Source organism: Protopterus annectens, chromosome 1.part1, assembly GCF_019279795.1.
Source record: "Protopterus annectens isolate FY-2018-M chromosome 1.part1, PAN1.0, whole genome shotgun sequence".
In the NCBI taxonomy this organism is placed as follows: Eukaryota; Metazoa; Chordata; order Ceratodontiformes; family Protopteridae; genus Protopterus; species Protopterus annectens.
In genome coordinates this window covers 756,618,840-756,645,871 of record NC_056726.1, presented here as the reverse complement: position 1 = coordinate 756,645,871, position 27,032 = coordinate 756,618,840, and the positions used below count along the sequence as shown (strand labels likewise).

Genomic DNA, 27,032 nt, shown 5'->3' with positions numbered 1-27,032 from the left:
ATACCGGTCAAAGTCAGGAGCATTAAGAATTGATTGCTCTAACACTTCCACCTCTGTTTTTAAGGCCAAAATATTTGCTTGGTAATTCTTCCCGGGGGCAACATGGTACCTTTAAGTGTGGAAGATGCTCTCAATGCAAATTTATCCATACCTCTGATAATATTATTATTAGAGATAGGGATTATAAAATCTTGGGCCACTATTCATGCGACTCACAAGGTGTTGTTTATTGTGCTTCCTGTACTCATTGTGATGCATTCTATATTGGTAAGACCGAGCGTAAGCTCAAACAGAGGGTCTACGAATACCAATATAGTATAGCTAGGTCAATAAATACCAATGCTCTTGCAAGACACGTTATGTTGTTCCCAGAGCACAAATTTAGGTTTATGGTCTTGCAGAAAATTGAGCAAAGCATTAGGGGAGGGCCATGGTTTTTGAGGCTCGAGGAAGTTGAATTGGAGTGGCAAATACGGACTTTAGCTTATATTTTTCCTGGACTCAATGAACAAATATCTATTAAGTGCCTTCTTAAAAAGAAAGCCCTTAATAGATTAATTTTTAATAGATAAAGTTTTTTAATTTGAAAAAGTGTCTAGTAGTAAAAGATATGTAAATGGTTAACAGTAGAAAGGTTTTTAAGGGTTATATAGGAAAACTGATATTATTGTCATTAGATTATATTAATGATTTTATATACATAATTATTATTTTTTATAGTTTTCATTGTTAAGTTTGGATATTTTGTATGCAGTACAATATGATTTAAGTTGAGTTGTACCTTGTATTCTGCTTATATAACAAGTACCCAACGTTAAAAATTCGGCTTAGTAGTTTGTGTGTTTACATAATGTGGTTTTAAAAAAAGTTATAATTGAATAAGTCTTATGCTTGTTAATTAATTAGTACACTTATTAAGTACTTAACTGTGTGTGTATATATATATATATATATATATATATATATATATATATATATATATATATATATATATATATATATATATAAAACAACTGGTCATTGTTTGAATTTGTTTGAGTTTGGTCTGAGGAAGCTGGCGCATTTGGCCGGTGAAAGCGCTTACCATTTACTTGTGAATAAAGGAGTTTCGCTGTGGGAGTCTTCTCGCCTGTTTCGTTTTTTGTTTAGTGATAGTTGTAGATATTTTTCTTTGGTTGTATTGGTATTTGTAGTGTGTATTGGTATTTGTAGTGGTTTGTGGTAACTCTAGATTGTTAACTTTTTTGCTGTGGGTTACCTTAACCATCCGTGTGGAAATTTGTCCTTGGTTTTCCTCTCCAGGATGTCCAAGGATCCAAAACCATCCGGATTCAAGCGTGATTCATGCTGTCAGAAGATGTCTCTGACAGATGGTCACACTTCTTGTGTTTATTGTTTGGGCGCTGTGCACCTGCAAGACTCTTGCTTGATCTGTCATGTCTTCAGTCCAAGAGTCCTGCAAGAGTGCAAAAATAAATTGATTCTGAGGGGTATGCTTAAACCCCAAGATTCTCCGGCGAAGGCTCAGCCAGCAAAATCTTCCAGGCCACCTAAACCGTCGACTCCCAGTTCAGAGCCGTTGTTGGGTGAAGCCACACAAGCCATTTCAGCTCTGGCTGGAACCGATGTCCCTCCCTCCCAGTCGGCTCCAACATGGTCTTCGGAGCCGGCTGAGAGTCGAAAGAGATCCAGGTCTCCTTCTTTGGAGTCGATACGTTCGGCTCCGAAGTTGCCCCTGCTCCAATCGGAGCGTAGTCAACGATCATCCCTCTCTTCTCGGTCCTCTAGACTTTCGGACCATGACTTGGAAAGAGTGGTCAGTAGGCTCTTAAAATCGCAGGCCCTAGCCAAAATGTTGTCCAGCCCTCCTCATCAGGAGTCGGCTCTGTCCACGGCTGTAGATATTCCTCCTCCTACTCTTCCTATGAGCTCGGAGCCGGAGTTCGTTGGGGTTCGAGTCGTGGAACCGTCGGCACCAATACCCTCTCTTTCGGTTTTGTCATCGGCTCCGATCCCTTCCATGGTACCTTCCCTGGAGGGATCTGGGTGCCGAGACTCCCTCGTCGGCTCCGAGGGAGCGAGTGGCATCAGACCCTTGTCCGACCCCACTCTCCCTCTCGGTGCTTTGGCGCAAGTGAGCTCGGCTTCCACATCTGCCTCGGAGCCATCTCCCTCGGCGCAGGGAGGGCTTCTGGTTTCTTCAAAGCCTGAGCCTTCTCTGCATCCAGGCAGGGACGCCTTCGAGGTGATGAGAAGTGTACTGGCCCCTGAGTCAGTCCCACGATCGACCCCATCAGCTCCTCCCCCTAGGGTGTCTGCGTCAGCCTCTGCCCCTCTTCCAGACCCCAAGCGTGGGGATCCAGCGCTCCAGGACATCCCTTTGGGTGTATCCTCCTCTTCCAAGGCCTCCCTTGATCTTTCAGAGGAGCCACCTCGCAAGAGAAAATGCAAGAGGAAGCATGTTGACTCCCCCGAGTCTGTCACGTCAGATACCGACTTAGAGAAGTCGGAAGGGTCCCCAAGATCCCCCTCTGAAGATGTGTTCTTCTCAGACATCCTTGAGATGCTTAGGCAGAGGGGAAACTGGACTACCCTAAGCCCTTCCGAGGATGAGTAGGTATTCCTGGATGCGTTTGGATCCCGACATTCCACCTCCTGGGTGTCTCCGCCTTTCGACTCACTGATGTCTGTGGTGGCTCAAAAGGCGTGGACGGCTCCAGACACAGTGGAATCGACCCCTAGAAGACCTGCCAAGTTTATTACTGCCCTGCAGGATAAACAGTTCTTGACCAAGGGTGTCCCCGTTGATGCCATGGTGGTAGCAGCAGCCACAAAGATCCCCTTAACAAGGAGTCCAAAACAATGGACAGATATGGGAAGCGGATGTTCTCTTCAGTGACGTTTTCCATGCGATCCCTGAATTACCCATACCACTTTACCAGTCTTCAGAGGGATCTCCTGAAAGAGCTTGGAGATACCCTCCAAGATCCATCAGCTGAGGTGGCCCAGGCTAAGGCATTCTCCCAGCTAGCGACTCTTAATTCAGTGGTAAACTCCTCCATGCAGCTCATTTCATATGCAGCCGATGGTGCAAGTAGAGCCGCAGGCACAGGCATGGCCCTAAGGAGGCACGCTTGGATGCGGCTATGTAACTTTGCGGAACCTTTCAGAGCATCTTTCACCAACACCCTGTTTGATGGTTCCTCTCTCTTCGGATCACAGGTGAAAGATACCCTTACCAGGTGTGAGCAGGAAGGCAAGACTCTCTCTGCCGTAGGAGTCCATTTTTCCACTCCTTCCAGACCATATCCTAAGGGTCAGAAGAGTGGAAAGATGTGGTTCCGGAAATCCCAAGGAGCCTTGCCGGACACACGTAGTGAGTTTCCCTCCACGGGCAGAGGAGGGAACAATAACAAATGCCGCCCTTGTGGCAGAGGGGGTCCACAAAACCAGGGCAGCAGAGGATCTTTCTCTGACAAGCCCTTCCAGCATCCCTGAAGGGTTGCCCGGCTGCTCACCTCTGGAGGCAGTCAGGAGAAGATTACCGCTGTACCCAAGAGCCTGGCAAGACATAACTCGAGACAAATGGGTACAGTCCGTTATATCCAGAGGTTACAGAATTCCTTTCGTTCGCACCCCCTTAAGGTCAAACAAGTCCCTTCCAGATGTTCCACCCAATCTCAGGGACCAAGCAGTGCATGAAGTCTCAAAACTGCTAAGAAAAAGGGCCATCCAGCAAGTCCCAGCAGACCAACAAGGATCCGGAATTTACTCAAGGTTCTTTTTGGTACCAAAAAAGACAGGGGACTGGAGACCCATTTTGGATCTCAGCAGACTAAACAAGTCTGTACAAAGAACGGATGGTCACGCTTCAGTCCATTTTATCCTTTCTGGGTCAGGACAATTGGATGTGCTCCATAGATCTTCAGGAAGCGTACTACCACATCAAAATGGACAGATGCTCCTGAAGATTCCTTCGCTTCCGGCTGGGAGCCAGCTATTATCAGTTCAGAGCTCTGCCCTTTGGTCTCATCACAGCCCCCAGGGTGTTTACCAAATGTATGGCAGTAGTTACCGCTCACCTGAGACGGCAAGCATTCCAGGTGTTTCCATATCTCGACGACTGGCTCCTCACTGCTACCACCAGACATCACCTTCTGTGAGCCAGAGACTGCACCATCCACACTTGCTCCAGGCTAGGTATCACAATAAATTTCGAAAAGTCTGCATTGTCGCCCTGTCAATCTATCACCTTTATAGGCGCAAATTTAAATACCAAAGACATGTTAGCGAGCCTCCCACTAGACAGGGTGTTAGTGATTCATCAGCATGTCAGGGTTTTACTAGCATGCAAAATTATTCAAGCCAGGTTTGTCCTTCAGACGCTAGGTCTCATGGCAGCAGCGATCGTACTTGCCCCTCTAGCTCGTTTACATATGAGGATCCTCCAGTGGCTTCTTTTCACCCAATGATCCTTTCAGCAACTTCCCATGTCTTACATGATTATGATCACTCAAACATGCAAGAAGCATCTTGCGTGATGGATAGTCTCCACATCAGTGCTCCATGGCAGACCATTTGTTCTCCCCCCTCCAGAGGCTACAGTGACCATGGACGCTTCCCTGATCGGGTGGGGGGGGCATTATCAGGGCAGAACAGTCCAAGGCACCTGGCAACCTCACGAGTATCATCTGCACATAAATGTCTTGGAGATGAGGGCCGTGCTCCTAGCGTTGCAGGCTCTTCAAGACTCTCTTCCTACCGGGACCATTGCAATTCAAATAGACAATATGACCGTAGTGTGGTACATCAACAAGCAGGGCGGAACAAGGTCCTACCCCTTATGTCGAGAAGCGCTCAGACTCTGGCAGTGGGCAATCTCTTCCCAACGGTTTCTGATTGCAACGCACAACCCTGGAAGGTCCAACATCATAGCAGACAGACTGAGCAGAGCAATTCTCATGCCTGAGTAGTCTCTGAACCAGGTAATTGCGGACCAAATCTTCTGCAGATGGGGCCAACCTTGCTGCCACCTTTTTGCAACTCCCTTCAAAAGCAAGTGCAGCAATTTCTTCTCTCTCCTTCCACTTTCCGGGCATTCCCCCAGAGACACTCTAGTCCACGATTGGACCCAGGGACTTCTTTATGCATTCCCTCTTTCCCCCCTCATACCGAAACTAATTCAGAAGGCTACTGCTTTGGGTTGCAAAATGATCCTCATTGCCCCTTACTGGCCTCGACAAATATGGTTTCCTTTCCTGCATCACTATCTTCTCGAACAGCCTTGGACTCTGGACCTAGTTCCAGACCTCCTGATTCATCAATTGGGTGGGCTGCACCAATCCCTGCACTCCCTCCAGCTCACAGCGTGGCTGCTCCACTTCCAACCTTAGCCAGGCTCCCAGATATCTCCCCCTCTGTGCGTGAAATCCTTGTGTCGTCACACAAGTCTACGACCAAAAAAACATACGCTAGTAAGTGGAAATGTTTTTCTTCCTGGGCAGAGGCAAAAAGTATTGAGCCTTTTCAGCCCCCGTACACTCCATTTTGGAATTTCTTGCAGAGCTCTTCCATGCGGGGTCCGCTTCCGCTACAATTAGAGTTCAGTTAGCTGCAATTTCAAATTTTCACATTGGCCTATCGGAAAACAATATCATGTCCCATAAGCTCTGTAAAGCCTTTCTCAAAGGAACCACTCTGCTCAGGCCCCCAGTCAGAGATCCTCCACCTCCATGGGATCTAAATTTGATTTTAGCTTCGCTAAATTTGCCCCCTTTTGAACCTGCAGCTTCTTGTTCACTGAAGTTCCTATCTTGGAAAACCCTTTTTCTGGTAGCTATTACTTCAGCCAGAACAGTTTCGGAACTACAGGCTCTTTCTATCTGACCCCCATACCTTCTGTTCCACAATGATAGGGTTGCTCCGAGGACTAATCCTTCCTTCCTTCCTAAGGTCTCTTCAGAGAGTAACTTGAATCAGTCCATAGACCTTCCTGTGTTTTTCCCTAACCACTCCAACAGGGCGGAGTATAAGTTGCATCAGTTAGATGTTCACAGGTAACTACGCTTTTATTTACATAGAACCAAGGACATTAGAAAATCAGATCAACTGTTTCTGTCTTATGCAGTAGGTAAACAGGGGCTTCCGGTCTCCAAGGTGACCTTATCCAGGTGGTTGTCTTCCATCATCATGTTCATATACAAACTCAGGAACAAAGAATTACCGGTCAAACCAAAGGGTCACTCCACCAGAGCTTTAGCCAATTCAGTGGCTTTTCAGGCTAGGTTGCCCATAGACTCTATTTGTGCTGCGGCTACATGGGCCACCCCACATACTTTCATTTCACATTACAAGATGGATTTGGTTTCCAGGAGCAGAGCTGATTTTGGTTCCACTGTTCTGAAGAGTCTTTTCCGATGAGCCACCCAGGTTTTTAGGTGCTTGGGACGCTGTCCCAACCAGCAAGAATGAAGGCGAGATAGACAACTTAACATAAAGAAGTTAGTACCTACCATAACGTTCCATGTTAGTTGTCTTCTTCTCGCCTTCTTTCTTGGGTCCCACCCTCCATCCCCCTATCCTACTGGACCGAGAAGAGTTCCTCTTGTTTTTTGCACTGGCTGAGTCTTCTCTGACTATTTCCTTCTGCTTAGTAGCCTCCCCAGTAGGAATTATGCATTCTAGGATAGCATTCATTTATTATGTCTGCAGTTAGACTCACCAAACGAGATCTGGGTAACTAGCGCCAGGCATCATGGGATATAGGGGGGGGGGCCACGAGCCAGTAAGCAGCTCTCAAGCTTTTGAAGATGGCCGAGCCGGAGCCGAGGATCGGCTCCGAACCCAACCAGCAAGAAAGAAGGCGAGAAGAAGACAACTAACATGGAACGTTATGGTAGGTACATAACTTCTTTTTTTACACCCTCATAAAAACTCATAACCTTTGCTAACAGCTCCTTAATAACTGCAAATTTCATTCTTGTAGGGAAATATAATCAGACAAGCGCCATCTTCAGCCATTATATGTCCCTTCACAACCTTGTAAGCAACCTTTGTTAACCATGGGTATATTTTCAAACTCCATCAAACTCCTCCCATCCCCCAAAACTATTACACCTCTTCCTCTAACTCCCTCATCCCTAATAGCTATCCTGTGCTAATACCTTGTCATTGTAACACTAAATTAGAATTCCCATTTTACAACAGCATTTTCAGCAACATCACTAAGCTACCCTCTTACTTTTTAACTAAATGGTGTGTGTGTGTGTGTGTGTGTGTGTGTGTGTGTGTGTGTGTGTGTGTGTGTGTGTGTGTGTGTGTGTGAGAGAGAGAGAGAGAGACACACACTGCCGCATCATATCTAGGATTACTCTCACAGTCTGTAATATGTTTGCCTAAAGGTATGCATCAATGAAAAGCTTTGAAATCTGCTATAACAACATGGTACAGAAGACTGAAAGACATCTTTACATTTTGTAATAAAGCTATGTTTGGAGCTTTTCTGTTTCAGATCAAACCAGAACTGTACAAATGAAAGACATCAATGTTGTTTCTGAATGTTATATCATCACAGTATTTGAAACTTTCGAACATATCAGTCTGCAAAAACAACAGTTTCCAAATTTTGTTTTTGCTATCTGTTGCATTACTATACAAACACAAACCTTTAACATTATTTAAACTCTTTTACAAAAACTGCATGATTTGAAATGTGATTCATTCCTAGTGGTATAACAACTTATGCAACAAAATTTCTAGATGGCTTTAAAATTTTGGAGATGTTGACATTTCTTAGAATAAAAGCAAACATAACCAGGAGTTATCCTATGGACTATCCGTGACCACAGAAAAGGCATGCCTGTGATTCAGCTTTTGACTCCTACACTGACGGGAAATGATCAAAAAAAGGGAACACCTTGTCTCTTCTTCAACACATGTGCAGTGATTCTGTGAGCATACTCACACACACACACACACACACACACACACACACACACACACACACACACACACACACACACACACACACACACACACACACACCTTCAAAGTATCTGTTACCAATAAAACAGAAATCCCCACTTGATGGCTGGAGATATTAGAAGAGTTTGACTTTTTCACTCGTGGACTTTCAAGTACAGTATTTTTCTAACGCTGCCACAGGAAGAAATATATAATTAAGTGACTTTTTTCACTGCATTAACTCCAACAAATGGAGATTATAAAAATCAAAATCAGGCACACTAGACACTGCCATTTGTAGTTTGCTACTTTCATATCAAGATTGTAACACAAGTTTTTAGCTACACACGGCTATGCTGTACAGCAATCGGAGTAAGATACTTATATTTTAATACTGTGCTCCTTCAGAACTTAAAAGTTGTTTCTGATTTTACCTGTCGGTGTCCAGGGCTACCAAAGGCTTCTCGTCAGGGCTCTGATCTAGTGATGAATAACCCTTATTTGGGACGACCAACCTAGAAAATAAAAATGCAAAACCAATGAAGTACCTTTAACCTCCAGTAATACAAGTCATTCACAAAATGTAAATAAACATATAAATAAACTGAACAGATTAAAACTGTTAAGTGACTGTTTTCTACACAGTCATAATCTTCCTTCACTATCTTCCTTAATACAGCAGAGCCTGCAGTAATTACATCTGACCTTGCTATTGCAGGAAATCCGTCACAAGGCCTTATACTTACAAGCTTACTGAGAATTTTGCCATTGTTTAGTAGCCTGCGGTGACTATAACTGACCTTGATATTTATTTATTTATTTTCTTTATTTCAGTTTGATTACCGGGAAAGTCCGCTGGGCCATGAAGTACCCATTTTCAGTGGAGGCCCGGGGAGAAAAGCTCCAAAGGCAGTACAATCAAGGTTACAAATGCACGAGATAAAAATACAATAGAAATGTCCAAACAGCAAGTATACATAGTAAGAACATGGCAAAATGCAAAATAACAAAAATTTTTTTTACTAAGTACTAACATAATTTGCAATATAATCATCCTTACAGTCAACTGAGAGTCAGCTAAAACCATTTAGGTAGAATTAGGAATGAAATTAGAGAGCAGATTGGTGCAGGAGTAGAGAGGGCTTAGTGTAGAAAAACCTTGAAATTATATAGGGTGAAAGCAAGAACATTTCCATTTGAAAGATACGTGTAAGAAGAGTTGGGTTTAGAAGTATTCCGTGTTAGGTATAGTCCTAAGTGAAGGAGGGAGAGAGTTCCATTTTCTACCTAGAGAGAAGGACAGTAGTTGCTGGCCAGCAGGATGTTTAGGTCTGTGAATGGAGATTAGATTTTGGTGTTCTGATCTTAATGATCAGTTTGGGATGTAAGGGGGAAGGATGTTGGATAAGGCTGGGAATTTTACTAGGTAGAATATTAATTTGTGAGTGGTCGTTAGTTGAAGATAGTCAAGGTGGTTAGGGAGTTCTAACCAGTTCAGAGATTGAAGGTTAAGGCAGTGGCGGGTTGAGGTTTTGGATTTAGTGGCAAATTTAGAGATCATATTATAGCAAGCTTCAAGTTTAGAGGTGAGGGAGGCAGACAGATTAGTTAGAAGAGTGGCACCATAAAGTAGAGAGGGAAGGAGGTAGAAGGTTGCTAAGGTTTGCCTAGAGGAGTTTGAAAGAAATAGATTATTCCTGCAGGAGTTCTGCCATAAAGCCCTACACCTACATGATTACTGAGAATTTTGTCATTTTTAATAGCCTGCGGTTACTACATCTGACCTCGATATCGCAGGAGCTCTGCCACAAGGTCCTACACCTACAAGCTTACTGAGAATTTTACCATTGTTTAACAGCCTGCAGTCACTACATCTGACTTCAATATTGCAATCTTTATCATTAATTGTCCTGGAAGAATGTGGTCCTTGAAGGCTGTCAATGCATTCTGTACAGCTAACATTTCTTTTTGATTGATTTGCAGGTGCATTTGACTTGGGTTCCATTTGCCCTGAATGCACTTCCCTGCCAGATGGGCCCCCCATGCATAGACTGATGCATCTGTTAATGTTTGGGCGGCAGGTGGTAGTGTGAATGGTAGTCCCCTGTTTTGGTGGCAGGCCTCCACCCAAAGGAACTCTAGGCGTATACAAGGTATGATAGGAATCATAGGTTCATGGATTAGTACTAAGCTAGCTGCCCTTGTGAGCCACTTTAAGCCTAGCCAGTTATCCCTTGTGAGACTCAAACCCCGCACCTTGCGTTTGTAAGGCAAACACCTTAAACATTAGGCCACCCTCTCAACCCTCTAGATCCTGTGAATGTTGACACCATAGGCTTTTGAGATACCATTGCAGTTTCCTCATATGCAGCCTTGCATATGGAATTAAAAGAATGCAGGAGGCCATGAACCCCAAGGCTTGCAGTATTTGCCTTGCAGATTACTGGGTTTTTGTGGCCACTTGTTTGAAGTAGGTTGTCAAATGAATCCATTTCTCTGGCGTGAGGAAAGCGATCTGGGAAGTTGTATTCAAGCTTGCTCCCAGGAATATAATTTGTTGACAGGGTACCAGTTGTGATTTCTTTTCTTTTATGGTGTACCCCAGACAAGTCAGTACCCTTTGAACAAAGGCCAGATAATTCAAAAGTATGTCCTGGCTTTCTGCCTGAATTAGCAATCGTCCAGATATGGGTATATTTGAATATTTCTTTGCCTGCAGAATGCAATGACTGGAGCTAGGCACTTTGTGAATATCCTGGGCGCAGTAGATAAGCGAAAAGGGCAGTGCAGAGAACTAAGAGTGCATGTAGCCTGCTTTGAAGTGTAGGTATTTTCTGCAAGACTCCCTGATAGGGATGTACAGATATGCTTCTTTTAAGTCTAGTGTTGCCAACCATGCATCTTTGCCTAGCATAGGAAGCAGCTGGTGAAGAGTCAGCATCTTGAATTTTAGAATCACCAGAAAGGTATTTAGAGTAGAAAGTTCCAGGAAAGGACTCCATGTAGTGCCTTTTCTGGGTACCAGGAAGAGTCTCGAATAGAACCCTTGTCCCTTTTCCTTTTATGGTACCAACTGAATAGCCCCCATGCTTAAGAGAGAGAGTACTTGATTTTGGGCCTCTGCCCACTGATTTGGGGGTAGATCTGGCCACCCGTTTGGTGTTGTTAAGGTGTGGAAGTGAAATCTGTATCTTTGGGACACTACATTTAAAACCCATTTGTCCTGGGTAATGAGTTCCCAGTTTTTGGCCTGCAGACCAATCTTTCCGCCTAAAGGAGCATTCAGTTGGGAAGTGCTTGGAAGTTTTAGAAGCAAGTCACTGAGACTGTTTTCCATAGGATGGAGTCTTACTACACCCTGATTTGGGTGCGGAATCCCCCACTGCTTAGTCTTGTGTGTCCCCTGGGACTGAAACCTGGGATTTCTGCTATGTCTGGGTTCTGCTTGAGAAGACCTTGAAGAGGCTGGAAAGGACCAATTCTTAGAGGGTTAGTGCATACTAAATCTAGGAAGCTGAACTTGTAAGAAATCTTTAACAGTTTGCACACATTTAGCTTTATCTTTCATCTTTTTTCAGAACTTCCTCAGCCTTGTTGTCAAACAGGCGGTCCTGATTTAAGGGAGCATCCAACAATTTAGCTTTAACATGATCAGGTAAAGATTGCTCCTTAAGCCAAGCATGCCTTCTGAGCACAGAACCAGTAACAGCAGCCCTGCAAGAGGCCTCTAAAGAATCAAATCCACATTGCAAAGTATGTCTTCCAACCTGCTCAGCAGAATGCATTAAATCCTGTAATTCTTTATTTTCCGCACAGTCAGGAATCAACATAATTTTCTGTTTAAGCAATCCAATAACATGTTGTTGATACTTTAACATATGAAACTGGCAGTTTAAAGCCCTAATGGCCAAGATTGTAGAAGTGCAAATGCTCTTACCCCATCTATCCAGTGCCCTAGAGTCTCTATCAGAAGGGGTAGGATTTTTAGCAGTAGAAGCCTTAATGCCCTTGGGTCCCTGTGAAATAGTCTCCGGATCCATAATAGGATTTTTAAAAAGGAACTTGTGTGAATCAGGAACCCTGTAATATCTGTCAGGTTTTCTGGGAGCAGGAGGCAAGGAATCAGGGGCCAAACTAGATTCCAAAAAAGCATCATCAACAATGTCTAGTACTGGAGGAATAGCTAAAGGCCTATGTTGAGGCAGGAGTAAGAAATCCCTAAGCCTCTTTTTTGAATCAGAAAAATCCTGGCTTTCCCAGTGGAAATGCTCCCTTAGAGTATGTAAGATTTCTCCAAAAGAAAAATCCTCTGGAGGGAAAGCAGAGGGGATAGAGTCCTCTGCATCAAAATCCTCATAAGTAGATAAGGGCAAATCCAGATCATCAGAAGAATCAGAAAAATCAGAATCCTGGTCAGAAGATTCATAAACAACTTCAGTCCTAGGTATCTTAGAAGGGGGTGGCTGGCTTCCCCTGCTTAGAGTTAGAAGATCTTCAGCCATTCTTATCATTTGTTTTTTAGGCACAGAGGCCTGAGCATGCAGCCTGGGCATAATTTTTTTAGACATGGTTCGAGATGTAGGCCTAAAAGAAGAAGGAGGCGTTGGTTTAATATGCAAGTCCGTAGGCCTGAATACACCCTCAGAAGCTGGTGCCTGCACAGCGGCACCGGACCCATCCAAGGTAGAGACATCCACAGGTTCCATAATTGAAGTATCTCGTGGCATACCGGACTTCGAATGGGTCTCAGTAGAGGTCTGCGCATCAGAAGTAACGGGTATCAGGGGCTGCAAAAGCACCTCACTGAGTACCAGCGAACTGGCTTAGGAGAAGCGTCGTCGGCAGTTTTGGACCTCGGTGGCCTGTCTCTGTCTTTATCCTTGAGTATTTTTGGAATCCTGGTAGTCAGATTGCTAACCGATGACATTTCTGGATAATTAAACCAAGAACCAAAATATTTTGAGGTGAAAATACACCGGCGACGGATAGTCCGCTGATTAAATAAACCACAAAACTGACAGTATGGTACATTGTGGTCAGGGCCTAGGCAAGGAATACAGTATGGATGAAAATCTTTATGAGGTATTTGCTTTCCATAAGTAATGCAATTATTAACTTTTACTGACATCGGTAAGGAGCAAGAAAAAGTTTCCCCAACGGGGTACTTAGCTTTAGTTGAAGACTTCGGTTCTGAAACTCGAAAACGAAAATTTCAGGAGTCGGCCAACCGGCACTTGCGAACTGCTTCTGCTTCGGGCACTGCACGGCAAGAAAGACTGATGTAATGGCGTTGGCTGCATGTTTTATACCCCTGACGCCATGGAAGAAGGGACAGCAACTGACGCAGGCCGACTGACGGCTACTGCAAGCAGATAACCCAAAAGTGATAACTGCAACAGTGAAACATGAAGAACATCAAACTGCTACTCCTCCCCCCCCAAATCCCTCTCTCATGAAAAAACAAAATTTAAAATGATCTCTCATAATAATACAACCATTAAAGTCATTTCTCATAGCAAACTATTAGGGGTGATAGTGGATAATAATCTAACATTTGACTTGCATATACAAAATTGCATAATAAAAACTCCTCAAAAAAATAGGGATGCATTACAGAGCCAAAAATGTTCACTGATGCAACTAAAACTACACTTGCCACTTCTTATTTCCTCCCCAGTCTTCTTTATGGTGCTCCTATCTTTACTAATGTTCAGGATTCACAAAAATGAAAACTTGAACAGTGCTATAACAATGGTATAACAAAATTGCTAAAGTTGCAGCACAAAGCTCTTTCAGAACCCACCACTATATAGCACGTGAAAAGCCTAAATTTAATAGAACTGTAACATCAACTAACATATACACAACTTCTTACCACTTATAAAATTATCCAGCATCCATCTGCCTGCCCAGTACTAAAAAACTTTCTACACAACTATGTTCCCCTTCAGTCATTGTGATCCAATGACCAAAAACTCCTGTCTGTCTACAAACCTAGCGAATCTGCCAAGCATTGTCTGTACTTGTACAAGGTTGCTAAGGCCTGGAACTACTTACCTATATCCATCAGATCTATACCCTCCCTCCCATCTTATAAAACTACTCTGAAGGACTTCTCATCTAAAATCTGGCTCTGTTCTTGCTCAAAACCAGAATAAACTATATCCCTAAATATGAACAAGTTACCTTTTCATTCCTTGTACCTCCTTACTCTCCCTTTTCCACTTACTTCTTCGGGTCCATATTAGAAGATCGAATGTTTAGGTGATGGAACACCTAAACATCGATCTTCTAATATCGAACCTAAGTATATCGAACCCCCCCAGGGAAACACGCACGTCGGCCAGTAAAAAAAAAAAAAAAACTTTACATCCAAACTAAGTGGGGGGCTTCACCCCAACACCCCCCCTAACTAAATATACCAACTCTGAGATCGCTCAACAGTACGGAAATGGCAAAATCCAGCAAATGGCCAAGGGAAATCTTTCCCGGAGTTAAATTGGCCGTTTGCCATTTTTTGCTTTCGATATTAGAAGATCGATGTTTAGGTGTTCAATCACCTAATCATTCGATCTTCTAATATAGACCCCTTCTTACTACTATCTAATTCTCTTCCCTGACCTTTTCTCTAAATACGTCATAAGGCTGATTTTCCCTCACTTTATACTGAAGTTCCTGTTTGTATTAGACTAACTTATCTTTAATTTCTCTAAACTGTCTAAAATTTCAATAAATATTAAATGATTGTCATATACCTTGTATCCATTCTTAACCACTGTTTTTATATTATATCCAGTTTGTTATAATTATTTAAACTGCAGATGCTTTGTTTTATTTTTGAAGATTATATAATTATTGTACTTAAAATGTTTTGCAATAATCTGGAGCTTTTCTTTCTGGGCCTCTGCTGAAAATACGTTTCTTCCCAGTCGGATTTTCTCAGTAGCCAAATGCCAATAAATAACTACCCTGATCCTAATCTAAACTGCACAGTAAATGAATCAAGCTTTATATAACATGATCATAGTCTATACAATCCTTTAAACCTATGGTTATCCTCACAAATAAAAACTTTCATCTGGCTAAAACATTTAAATGATCTTAAGGTCAAAAGGAGTTGCATTGTGTCTTTGTGGACTTGGAGAAAGCATATGATAGGGTGCCTAGAGAGGATTTGTGGTATTGTATGAGGAAGACAGGAGTGGCAGAGAAGTATGTAAGAGTGGTACAGGATATGTACGAGGGTAGTGTGACAGTGGAGAAGTCTGCAGTGAGAGTGACAGATCCGTTTAATGTGGAGGTGGGAGTACATCAAGGATCAGCTCTGAGCCCTTTCTTATTTGCAATAGTGATGGACAGGTTGACAAACGAGATCAGACAGGAGGCCCTATGGACTATGATGTTTGCATATGACATTGTGATCTGTAGTGAGAGTAGGGACCAGGTTAAGTAGACCCTGGAGAGGTGGAGATATGCTCTAGCGAGGACCGGAATGAAGGTCAGCAGGACTAAGACAGAATATAAGTGTGTGTAAATGAGAGGGAGGATAGAGGAACGGTGAGGATGCAGGGAGCAGAGTGGGTGAAGGTGGATGAGTTTAAGTACTTGGAATCAACAGTTCAGAGTAATGGTGAGTGTGGAAGAGAGGTGAAGAAGAGAGTACAGGCAGGGCGGAATGGGTGGAGAAGAGTGTCAGGAGTGATTTGTGACAGACAGGTACCAGTAAGAGTGAAAGGGAAGGTCTACAAGAGGGTAGTGAGACCAGCTATGTTGTATGGGTTGGAGACGGTGGCATTGACAAAAAGGCAGGATTCAGAGCTGGAAGTGGCAGAGTTAAAGATGTTAAGATTTGCATTGGGTGTGACAAGGATGGACAGGATTAGGAATAATCAGTATATTAGAGGGTCAGCTCAGGTTGGACGGCTTGGAGACAAAGTCAGAGAGGAGAGATTGCATTGGTTTGGACATGTGCTGAGGAGGGATGATGGGTATATTGGAAAAAGGATGCTAAGGATGGAGCTGCCAGGTAAGAGGAAAAGAAGGCCTAAAATAAGGTTTATGGACATGGTGAGAGAGGACATGCAGGCGGTTGGTGTGACAGAACAATATGCAGAGGACAGGAAGAAATGGAAACAGATGATCTGCTGTGGTGACCCCTAACGGGAACAGCCGAAAGAGAAGAAGTTTTACTGGGTACTCTCTTTTCAGCACTCACATTAATAGATTTTAAAATATACATATTTCCAATACTTTCTATTACTGTTTCTTTGTTATAACTGAATATTCCACAGCATGCAGTTTATTTTTAAATTAACAATGTCTATATTACAACAATTTCTTTGTTAGTTGTGAATAAGGTTCATCTTGCTATATAGCTGTTAACTAAATTAACCTTGGCTGATTACTACCAATAACAGAATATAAAATGAAGTTTAATGAAAGGTCTTTTTTGTGAGTATGATTCTCAGGACAGTGACACCACAACAAAGAAGTGAGCTCAATTACTAGGCTACTGTTTGCTAATGCTGGCATTTCATGCCTTCTGCTTCCAGTACCAAAATGTTACTACTGACATCTGTATCACCACACTTTATTCTACTGTTACAGAAGTTTAAATATAGTAAATATAGTAAATCTTATTAGCAGAGAGAAAAGAGAATTTAAACACATTGTTCATCATATAATTACATTCCATACAAACTACAGTTTAATGTACCTGGAAAGCAGAGCATAAAATCTCCTTATAGATTGTAACCAAAAAGAGTTCTGTGCAAAATGCAGATGATTCAAACTTTCTGAACTTCAAAGCACATCAAACTGCCCTCTCACTTCCAGTTGCTCCAGATCATCAGAACTATCAATGAACTATCACAAAAAAAAGAATTTATGTCTTACCATAACGTTCCATCTGTGTTGTTCATTTTATTTCATTCATCACTGATGGGTTCAGTTCCGAGCCCTCGGAACTGAGTCGGCCTTTTTACTAAGCTCGCACCAGCCAAAACTCTCGAGCTAAGCTTCTACCAAAAACATCCTTCTCTCTGTTATCTTAGATCGAGTTTGCTAGCGATAGAAAAGTAAAGCCGAGGCCACTTTTGCGCAAATAGCTTAGGACATCACTTGGACCCAAAGTATCCCCCAGGAGCCTTTGGAGGGGGAAGGAGGGTGGGAAGTGATGAATGAAAGAAGATGAACAACACAGATGAAGTGTTATGGTAAGACATAACTTCTTTATCTGATGTTAATCTTCTTTCCATTCATCACTGATGGGACAAAATCCCAAGCTACCCTGAGGACCATGGGCTGCAACAGTCCTGAGTACCACTGACCCGAAGGCAGCTCTCCATCTGGAAACCAAGTCCAATTTGTAATGACTGGCTACTAAGAACAAGGATTTCCAGGGCAAAAACTTTAGGTCACACTTCGCTGTGGGTTCAAAGGGTTTTTGAGTCAAAGACTGAAGGACTAAGTGAGGTTCCATGGTTCCACAGGCTGTCTGACAGGCAGCCTGATATGAGAGGTTTCCTTGAGAAAGGCTTTGCATAGACAAAGAGATGAGAGGGGTGACATCTATACCATTGTGGAAATTAAAAATTGCCGCTAGGTGTAGAGTAGAGGCAGAGGCTCCAAATACTGCAGAACAGCAGTCACTGGAGCTGAATACGGGTCTAGCATGTTATCCTTAGACCAGATGTAGAACCTTTTCCATATATCCTGATATAGTCTTCTGGTGGATGGTTTATGAGAGGCAGGAATGATGTCTCGAACAGGTGAGGTGAGGTTAGCTTGCCTGGCAACTAACGGAAGTGGAGAAACCAAGCTGTCAGCTTGAGACTGGACAGATTTGGGTGGCTCAACCCTTAGGGGTGAGTAATCAGATCTGGACGAGGGACCAGAATCCACAGCGGGTATAGTAGGTGAGGCCGAAGGGGAACCAAACCTGTCGACGGCAAAACGGAGCTATGAGGATCACCTTGCATCTCAACTAAAGAGTTTTCCTTAGAAAATGAGGAATCAAGGGAATGGGAAGATAAGCATAAAGAAGTCCCATGGGCCAATCGTGGATTGGAGCGTCCCTCGGGGACTCCCCCTCCAAGGGAAACAGGGCAAAATAGCTGCTGCACTTGTTGTTCGATGGGGAGGCGAAAAGATTGCAGCAAGGCTGGCCCCAATGACTGAAGATTTCTGTCGCCACCTTGGGGTTGAGGGACCACTCGTGAGGCAGGAGGATGCATCTGCTCAGTTTGTCCGCAATTACTTTGGAGCTCCACAGGATATGCGTTGCTATCAGAAAGCGGTTGGAAGCTATCACCCACTGTCAAATTCTCATAGCCTCTCAACACAGGGGAAAGGACTTGGTTCCTCTTTGCTTGTTGATATACCAGACCGCTGACATGTTGTCTGACTGAATTGCAATTGTCCCAGAAGGGAGAACCGAATGAAAAGCATGCGACGCCAACAGCACCGCTCTCAGTTCCAGAACGCTGATATGCAGGTGGGCCCCTGAGGTGGACCATGCACCTTGGACTGTCTTTCCCTGAAAATGTCCCCCCACCCGATCAGGGAAGCATCCATGGTCACAATGGCCTTGGGCTGAGGGGATTAAAATGGGCATCTCCAAAGTTCTGCGTCTGGCCTCATCCACCAAAGGAGGTCCTGCTTGCAGCAGTTGGTTATTTGGATCTGGTAACTGAGGGGGTGATAGTTCGGGAACCACTGACAAAGAAGGAGCCATTTTAGGATTTGCATGTGTAGTTTTGCTAGGGGCACTATTGGAATTGAAGCTGGCATGGATCCTAGGGCCTGAAGAACTTCTCTCGCTGAAACTTTCTGTTTGACAGAGTATCACTCGGAGCTGGAGCCTCACTTGCTGGAGTCTGTGATTTGGGAGTGACACTAGACAAGACCGGGTATTGAACACTGCTCCAACGAACTCTATTTGTTGTGTGGGAGTAAGGTTTGATTTCTCCCAATAAATTGTTATTCCCAAACTTTTTGCCAGAGAGAGTGTATAATGCAGTGCTGTTACCAGAAGATGCTTGGTGGGGGCGATGAGGAGCCAGTCATCCAAATATGGAAACATCCAGAATCCTTGTAGTCTCAAGTGAGCTGTGACCACTGCCATGCACTTCGTGAACATTCTGGGGGCTGCAGAGAGACCGAACAACAGGGCACAAAATTGTTAATGACTGGCCCCTAGCCGGGAGTGAAGCAGACTCCGGGAGCTTTTGTCCATTTTGATGTGGTAATACTCATCCCAGAAATCTATTGAGCACATCCAATTGCCTTCCCTTAAAAAAGGGAGAATGGACTGAACCATGACCATCTAGAATTTGGTTTGGGTGACAGACTTGTTTAAGCTGCTGAGATCCAAAATGGGTCTCCAGTCCCCCTGTCTTTTTTGGCAAAAGAAAGAATATTGAATAGAATCCAGATCAATGTTGGTCTGGTGGGACTGGTTGGATGACTCTTTTTGAGACAGCTTTATTATTTCTGAAGCTGCTTCTTCCCTTTGACTGGGTGGAACATCAGGAAGTTTTTTTGGAAGATCTGGTTGACAAGAAAGGGGAATGGTGTATCCTCTGGTGATTATACTTTGCACCCAACGATCGGTGGTAATAGATTGCCAGGCAGCACTGATAAGGCTGTCCAGAGAAGGAGTCCCTGGAGCCTTGGTTACAAGGACCGCCTCTGCCACTGGAGGGGCACTGTCCGGAATTGTTACCTCTTCTGCCCCTGGGGGTATCATTGCCACATGCGGAACGGAAAGGACCCTGAGATTTTTTGTGCCACATTTTCCCACTTCTCCGATTCCTGGAGAAGGTATGTTGAGGACTGGAAAATTGTAGGCCTACGGCAGACAGGGTCTTGCCATATTGCTCGCACCTGGCTAGCGTGTCCTTCACTTTGGAGCCAAAAAGGGATGATGCTTCAATGGGAGCATTCAAAAAGAAAGACTTGAAGTCTGCAAGGTCACAAATGCACATCCAGGCATGACGCTTCATGACAATGCCCGAACCCGCTGCTCTAGCCGCCCCTTCGGTCACATGTGAAAGCAACCTTATGGACAAGTTGGAGATCGATTCCAAGGTTGCGAGCTGCAAAGCCACTTTGTCCCTGACTTTGTCAGACAGCTGTCCTGCAAGTGTTCCAGAGATTTCGAAGATCAAATCCTTCTGGAGCCTCGTAAAATGTGCCAAATAGTTCAGAGACCATATAGCAAAGGTCCCTGATGCAAAAACTTGCTTCCCAGGTCTGTCCACAACCCGGGACTCCCTGTTGGGCAGGTGGACAGCTGGAATTTCCACAGCCAAGTCCTTTTTCATGGCCGCCGCCACCACCAACATAGCATCGACTGGTAACCCTTTGGAACAATGCGGGTTCTCCTCGGGAGGAGAAAGAATTTTGTCAGGTCTCTGAGGGATTGCCTCAGTGGAATCAGGGTTCTTTCAAGCGCACTGTACGATGAGCTTGTCAGCAGGCGGGGTCACCCAAGAGGTAGAAGGCCGGGTGCAGAAAGCCTGCAGGAATACACACTCCTCAGACAAAGGGTTGGAGGGCTTCCAGTCACCCCTCTGTTTTAGCATTTCCAGGATGTCTCCAAAAGAGACATCATCAGGTGGTGACTGTGGGGACCCTTCAGCATCATCGTAATCCTTGTCTTCCATTAAAGACTCCTTGGGTGAGTCCATGTGCTTCCTCTTGCATGTCCTCTTTTGAAAGGGCAGCTCAGTGGGGGTCTCTGATGAGGACTCAGAAGAGCGGGTACCCTGAACAGTGGTGTCTTACAGCTTCTCTGTCTGGTGTCCCGGGGGTGGTCTGTGGCACCTGTAGCTCAGGAGGTGAAAACTGGGGTTCCGACACCAAAGGAGTGCTTCCAGAAGTGAGAGCCCTCTCCATCGTGTGGAAAGTAGGTCCACCTGAAGAGGGATGGGAGCCCGTAACCGAGAAAGATAACCTCGAAACCGGGGTCACACTCCACTCAAATGAACCCGCCCCCATGGATGAAGCCTCAAGCAGGATCGGTACGGACGTGGTTATTGGCACTGAGGATGGAACCGAAGACAAACACGGCTCTGTGCTCCAAGCCAAGGCACCAGCTCCTAATCCCCAGATTGAGGAAGGACCAGTTCCACAGGAACTGAACACCAAAGGGGCAAACCCGGAGCCTGAGTGAGGTCCACTATAGGTTCCAAGAAGGACGTTGGAGCAGAAGGCTTCGGAACTGAAATAGCCAAAGGAGGAGTGTAAGAAGGAGTCTGTGGAGAAACTAACCCAAGTCCTGCAGTAGGATGGGTCTTAGAAAGTGTGGGTATCCCCCTGGCTACCAAAAGCTGGTCCACAAGATGCACCACATCGTGTTCTGACAGGCTTCTGGTGGATCTAGTGGATACTCCGGATGGAGAGTCAGATCGGTCAATGAATGGGCTATACATCTGGCCCACAAAAGGATCTATGGAAGGGGAGTATTGGGTCCATGGTGCAAGGTCTGCTGGCACCAAATTCTCAAGTTTCTAGACCGGGAGTAATGGAGTCAAATCCAACTTGGTCAGAAAAACGGTCAGTGCCGAAGTGGCACTCAGAGCTAAAAGGGTTGGTTCCAAAATCTTAACTGACGAAGGTATCGAAGACGTGCCCTGAGCCATAGTGGCCACAGGTGCCGAAGTCGTAATAGGCATAGTAAGGTCTATCATTGGTGATGGAGGCAGGATTGGTGCTGAAGTTGAAGCCAGTATCGTAGGTTTCAAGATGCTTGCAGCCAACAAGGACGGAGCTGTAGAAGCAGATTTATTCTCTGAGGACAACTTTGGGACCTTTCACAGGATACCTTGATCACCCGATAGTGAGGAGGGAACTGAGTGGGACCTCTTTCTGTCTTTTATAGGAGAGGTTGAGACCTCCATTGCAGAAGTGGCCTTTGAAAAGGGAGACTAAAGTAGCCCTTTCAGTATCAGTTTATTTTTGTGCTCATTAAGAGTGCATTGACTGAAACTCTGACAAATGTCACAAGGAGGTTGCACAAAAAGATGGGGCACCCCCAAACAGTATACACAATCATCATGAGAATTACTACTAGGTAACTTGCCATTACATGAAGCACAATGCTTAAACCCTGAAGTACCTTTCTTATCCGACATCTTATATAACCAGTCAGAACTAATAAGTCAAACACAGTTCAAAAAAGCCACACAGTTGTATCACTATAGCGATATGTATAAGTAAAACAGAAACACTGACAGGCTAGAAAAGAAAGCAAATACCAGCTATGGTATTGAAGGAATACCACAAGGGTAAGGGGGAAAGGGTGTACCAACAATGGTACTTGAAAGTTTACCAACGGTAACAACGAGCAAAGCAGAGAAAACAGATCAAGGTCTGACAGACGAAAAACACACGAGCGATACTAATCACTCACTAAGGTAGAAAATATTAAAAGTTTTCCACACAAAATATCAAATAAATTTCCACTTAGCTGAGAGCTCGGCTGAAACGCGGCTTTACGGCTACCCAGCAAACGAGATCTGAAGTAACAGGGAGAAGTGCATTCTGGGTAGAAGCTTAGCTCGAGAGTTTTTCGCTGGCGTGAGCTTGGTTAAAAATGCCGACTCGGTTCCAAGGGCTTCGAATCGAACCCATCAGTGATCAATGGAAAGAAGATTAACAACAAGAGATCATATATTATTTAACATGCAGCTAGTTAAAATTCCTGCCCTTTATTTTGTGATAAAAGAAAGAAAAAAAAAACAGAAAACAATGATTGTTACTTATCACAACTGATCTGCAAATAAAATGTAATCAAAGTATTCTACCTTATTGGTTGTGATGTAAAATGCCTGCAACTAGGACTGTGTTGGTGTGTTTTGTTTTCATTTGTATAAATGCATAATTGCCTATGTAGTAAGTGATGGTTTAATAAAGATGTTTCTTGTTAAAAAAGAAAGAAAAAAGCAGGAACTGAATAATGTACGCAATGCTGCTTAGGTTTTAAGACATACAGCAATATATGTGAAGTAAAATGTTTATGTTAATTATAGTGTGATTACTTTTATATGAATGTACATTTGCCTACGCCACAAATGATAATTCCATACAGGTGTTTCAAGAAAAGTATTCTGCCTTATTTAAATATGGGATATTGTCTGTTGATAACTCACATGTATTTTTAAAACACTAAATGTTCCTTCAGTTTATCATAAACTTATACTACTCCATGGTCTCCTAGGCTAAAAGTTCAGTAAGAACCCATGAACCTAAACATCGGGATTTTTCATTTACAAAGCAACTAGTTCTAAAAATCATATCAGCTAAAAAAAATCATGACATTTCAGGATAATATAAAAATAGAAAAGAAACTTCCAAAACAAATATATTAAGTTGAAACTAATCAAATGCACAATAAATTGTATATGTTTTTGTTTTTATTTCTTCCAATAATATAAAGACATTTGTACTTCAAGAAATAATGTCCCAACTTCCTTTCAAAATCTAAAAAACTGATACGTCCGTGATAACCGAATTCATTAACACCTAGCCAGAGTGAGATTTCACACCTCCTGACACCAGCAGATTTCCAGCCTGGACAGCTTTTACCTAAGCTATAAATCAAAGATTGCAATTTTCCAACATACCTTAAACAAATGCATATATCTCAGAAACTATAAAAGTAACAAAAAGTTAAAATACAATAGATACTCAGCACCCCCCCCCCCTTTACAATGGTGACTATGCCAGCCAGACATAATACCAATATTACATTTAACAACTAATTACATAATATATAAACTTAATCGTAATAATTATGCAAACAAGTATTAACATGTCTGTAAACACAGCAGTTAAGCCCCAATTATTAATGAGAATTTGTTCAGGCAGATATGATCTTCAATTTGCTGCAAAGCAGTTTTGTAGGTATCACTACATTTTTGAGATATTTGCAAAATTATGAATAGTAAGTTTATCTGCAATTTTAATGAACAAATAAATATAACTGTCTATAAAGCAGTGTTAGAAGGACATCACCTACCAGAGTAAGATTTTCCAGCATTATGTATGCTTTTTCCTTTGATACCATGGAGTATCAACCATCCTTCAGACAGGAAGTTAAACTGAGGCCCCATCTGCTTGAATAAGTGATACCACAGGTGGATGTAAAAGATCCCATGGCACCTATCAACAGAGTAGGGTCCTTTATTCAACAAATCTTAAATATTTATAATATAAACTGAATAAATAAAATAATACTTGCATTATTTACAGTATTATACACAAACTATTTACACTGATCTCATATTTACTTTTTTACATTCAAAATACATTTATATCTGACCACTACTCTATTTTACACAACCAAAATCTTTTGCTTTTTTTAACAATTCTGATACATTCCATTTAGCTTTATACATAATTTCTTTCACTATTTGGTGACAATTTGTCCACAAAACATTAAATATTTTATCAACCTTTCAATAAATACTTTATAAAAATCATATTCAATCATATCCATATTAATATGTTTGTATCCCTTAATTTCATCTAAATAATAATTCTCATCTAACTTACACAACATAGTAATTCTTTTAACATCAAAAAGGCATGTTCAGAAGTTTCTTCTTTTTGACAATAATTACATATTCTTTCACTTTTTTTTTATAAGGCATGTCTACTTTAACAGGTAATTTCCTTATTGCCACTCTCCATTAAAAAAACATGATCTTCTACTCTCTTTTTAAATCGGTCACTTTTTGCTTTTATAGCTCTGATTTTCACTTCCTCCTGTTCTTTTCATGGGTAGACATAAAAATATTTTGCCATTAATTTTTATAATCCTATTTTCTTTAATCTTCTAAATCTTCTATACTTACTTTCCACATTAAAATTTTCTCTTGATATGCTTTAATTTGGATGGCGCCGTGATGTAGTGGTTAGTGCTGTCACCTCACAACAAGCGATTCTCCGGTTCGATTCTTGGCTGGGATGCCTTCTGTGTGGAGTCTGCATGTCCTCCTTGCATTTGTATGGGTTTCCTTCAGGTGCTCTGGTTTTCTCCCACATTCCAAAGACATGCAGTAGGTGAACTTGACACTTTAAATTGGCCCTAGTTGTGAGTGTGTGCATGTCAGTGTGTAGTGCACCCTCTAAGGAGGGCTGGGCATTAGGCTAGCAACTCGATCCTGTAAAACCTGTACCTGCTATGGAAACAGTGAGTGCTGAAGGGTGCTCACTGCCCAATGTGCTGAATGCACAGGATCCAGGATACTTTAAGTTCTTCATTCGTACCGTCTTTTGCTATTTTTCATTGTATCCCATATTTTTAATATTTGTTTTCCATTCCTAGACTTATTAAATTACCATTTTTTTCCTTTAACTATTAAAGCATTTTATATAGATGTAAAAAAACTGCAAATACCACTGGATTTATAAGTCCTAAGCTATCATTCTCTTTTGCTACACATAGCACACTTCTCTTTACAAGATTAAAACAAGATCCACATATAAAGGAGAAGATAGTATTAGTAATATCTTTTGCAACTGCCAATGGCATACTAAGCACACTAGCTATATATGAAACATTTTCAAATACAACAGAGTCAAGCAAATACACTTTTTTTCTTGAAAGAAAATTTAAAAGATCTCCAAAAACAACAACTATAATTGATTCTTTTCCTAATGTTTTCCCATTGTGGTAATACAGCTTCTTTTTTCCCATATGTAATGCATAATAACTTTACTTCTTGAGAGATGAATTCAATACATTTGATCCTACCTTCATGCCCTAAACCTTTACTCTTTTCTGTGTTCAAACACATACCAATTTTATCTAAACTCAAATTCAACTTGCTTATATCTTCTTCCATTCTATTCAAGTACTTAGTGACTAGAATGGCATCACATGCATATGACAACATTATAGGTTTAGCAATACCTTCCTTTGGTCTATATCTAACATTTCCATCTACTAATTAGTTATTGCATTCATTACTAGTGAGAATATAATGTTACTAAAACAACATCCTTGCCTTATTCCTCTTTTAATACTTTTTTTTTCACTCAGCCATTCATTAATCAAAACTTTAAATTTGATGTATGATGTAATACACACATTTTTTTTATTTTCATACTTAAAAGCTTTAAATATCTCCCATACATATGCTGAATAATGTCAAAAGCTTTGCTTAAATCTCCTACCATAATAAAAGTATTTTCTTGTCTACTTATTATGCCATCTACAACATCTCTAAAAATCATTAACTCTTGACATCCTTTTCCTTTAACACTATATTGTGAACCTAATAGAATATTCTTAAGTTTTGATTGCATTCTTTTCTGTAGTATTTTCATAAAGATTTTATAACCAATATTATTCAAAATAATATTCTTGTATCTTTTCTCTTACCCTTTTACCATACAAATTTAAAAAATCCACTAAACATTTCCTTCTGTTTAAAACCTTCATTAAACCACTTGTTTAATACTTGTATGAAGTACATATTTTGGCTTACTGTAGTGTTCTTATTAAATTGATATTCTAAGCCATACAGATCTGCTGCTGTGTGCATATTTACTTCTCTTAATACTATATAGAGTTCTTCTAATCTTCTATTTTTTCCAAATCTATATCTTCTTGGTCAGAGAAGGTTCTTACTTTCCATGATATTTATTTTATTTTATTTTTATTTTTTATTATTTATTTAACATTTGTTGACCGGGAATGATATCCTTTGTTGTGTATTAATAGACCTGTCAATATTTAAAACTGCAAGAATATCACTAGGAAAACTAAAATTAGGAGGAAGGTGTGAGTTATGTCTGTGTTGTCTGTTCACTCAGAACAGTGTACACTTAGTGTAGGCATTATTGAATCACAGGAAATATCTTTCAATCATTTATATATTCTACAACAATACACATTATATCTCTTTGGTCTTTCTGTACTCCCCTTTTTGTCTGTTTATTCTCTCATTATACAATCTTCCTTATCTATTTTATTTAAATAAGGAGATATCTCTTCTTTTTTACCTTGCAGGAAATATCTTTGTTTATGTAACAGATTTTTGTTTACTGTTTCCTTG

The 27,032-nt window shown here is 42.0% G+C and overlaps 1 protein-coding gene across 1 annotated transcript in view; it reads right to left on the bottom strand.

The window, feature by feature from the left end:
* FAM219A (family with sequence similarity 219 member A) overlaps positions 1–27,032 on the bottom strand; it is a 1,804,825-nt gene that overhangs the window by 456,975 nt on the left and 1,320,818 nt on the right. The window contains exon 4 of the mRNA XM_044077846.1: positions 8,397–8,477. Within this exon, the coding sequence (XP_043933781.1) occupies positions 8,397–8,477 (81 nt within the window). The remainder of the gene's footprint in view (positions 1–8,396; positions 8,478–27,032) is intronic.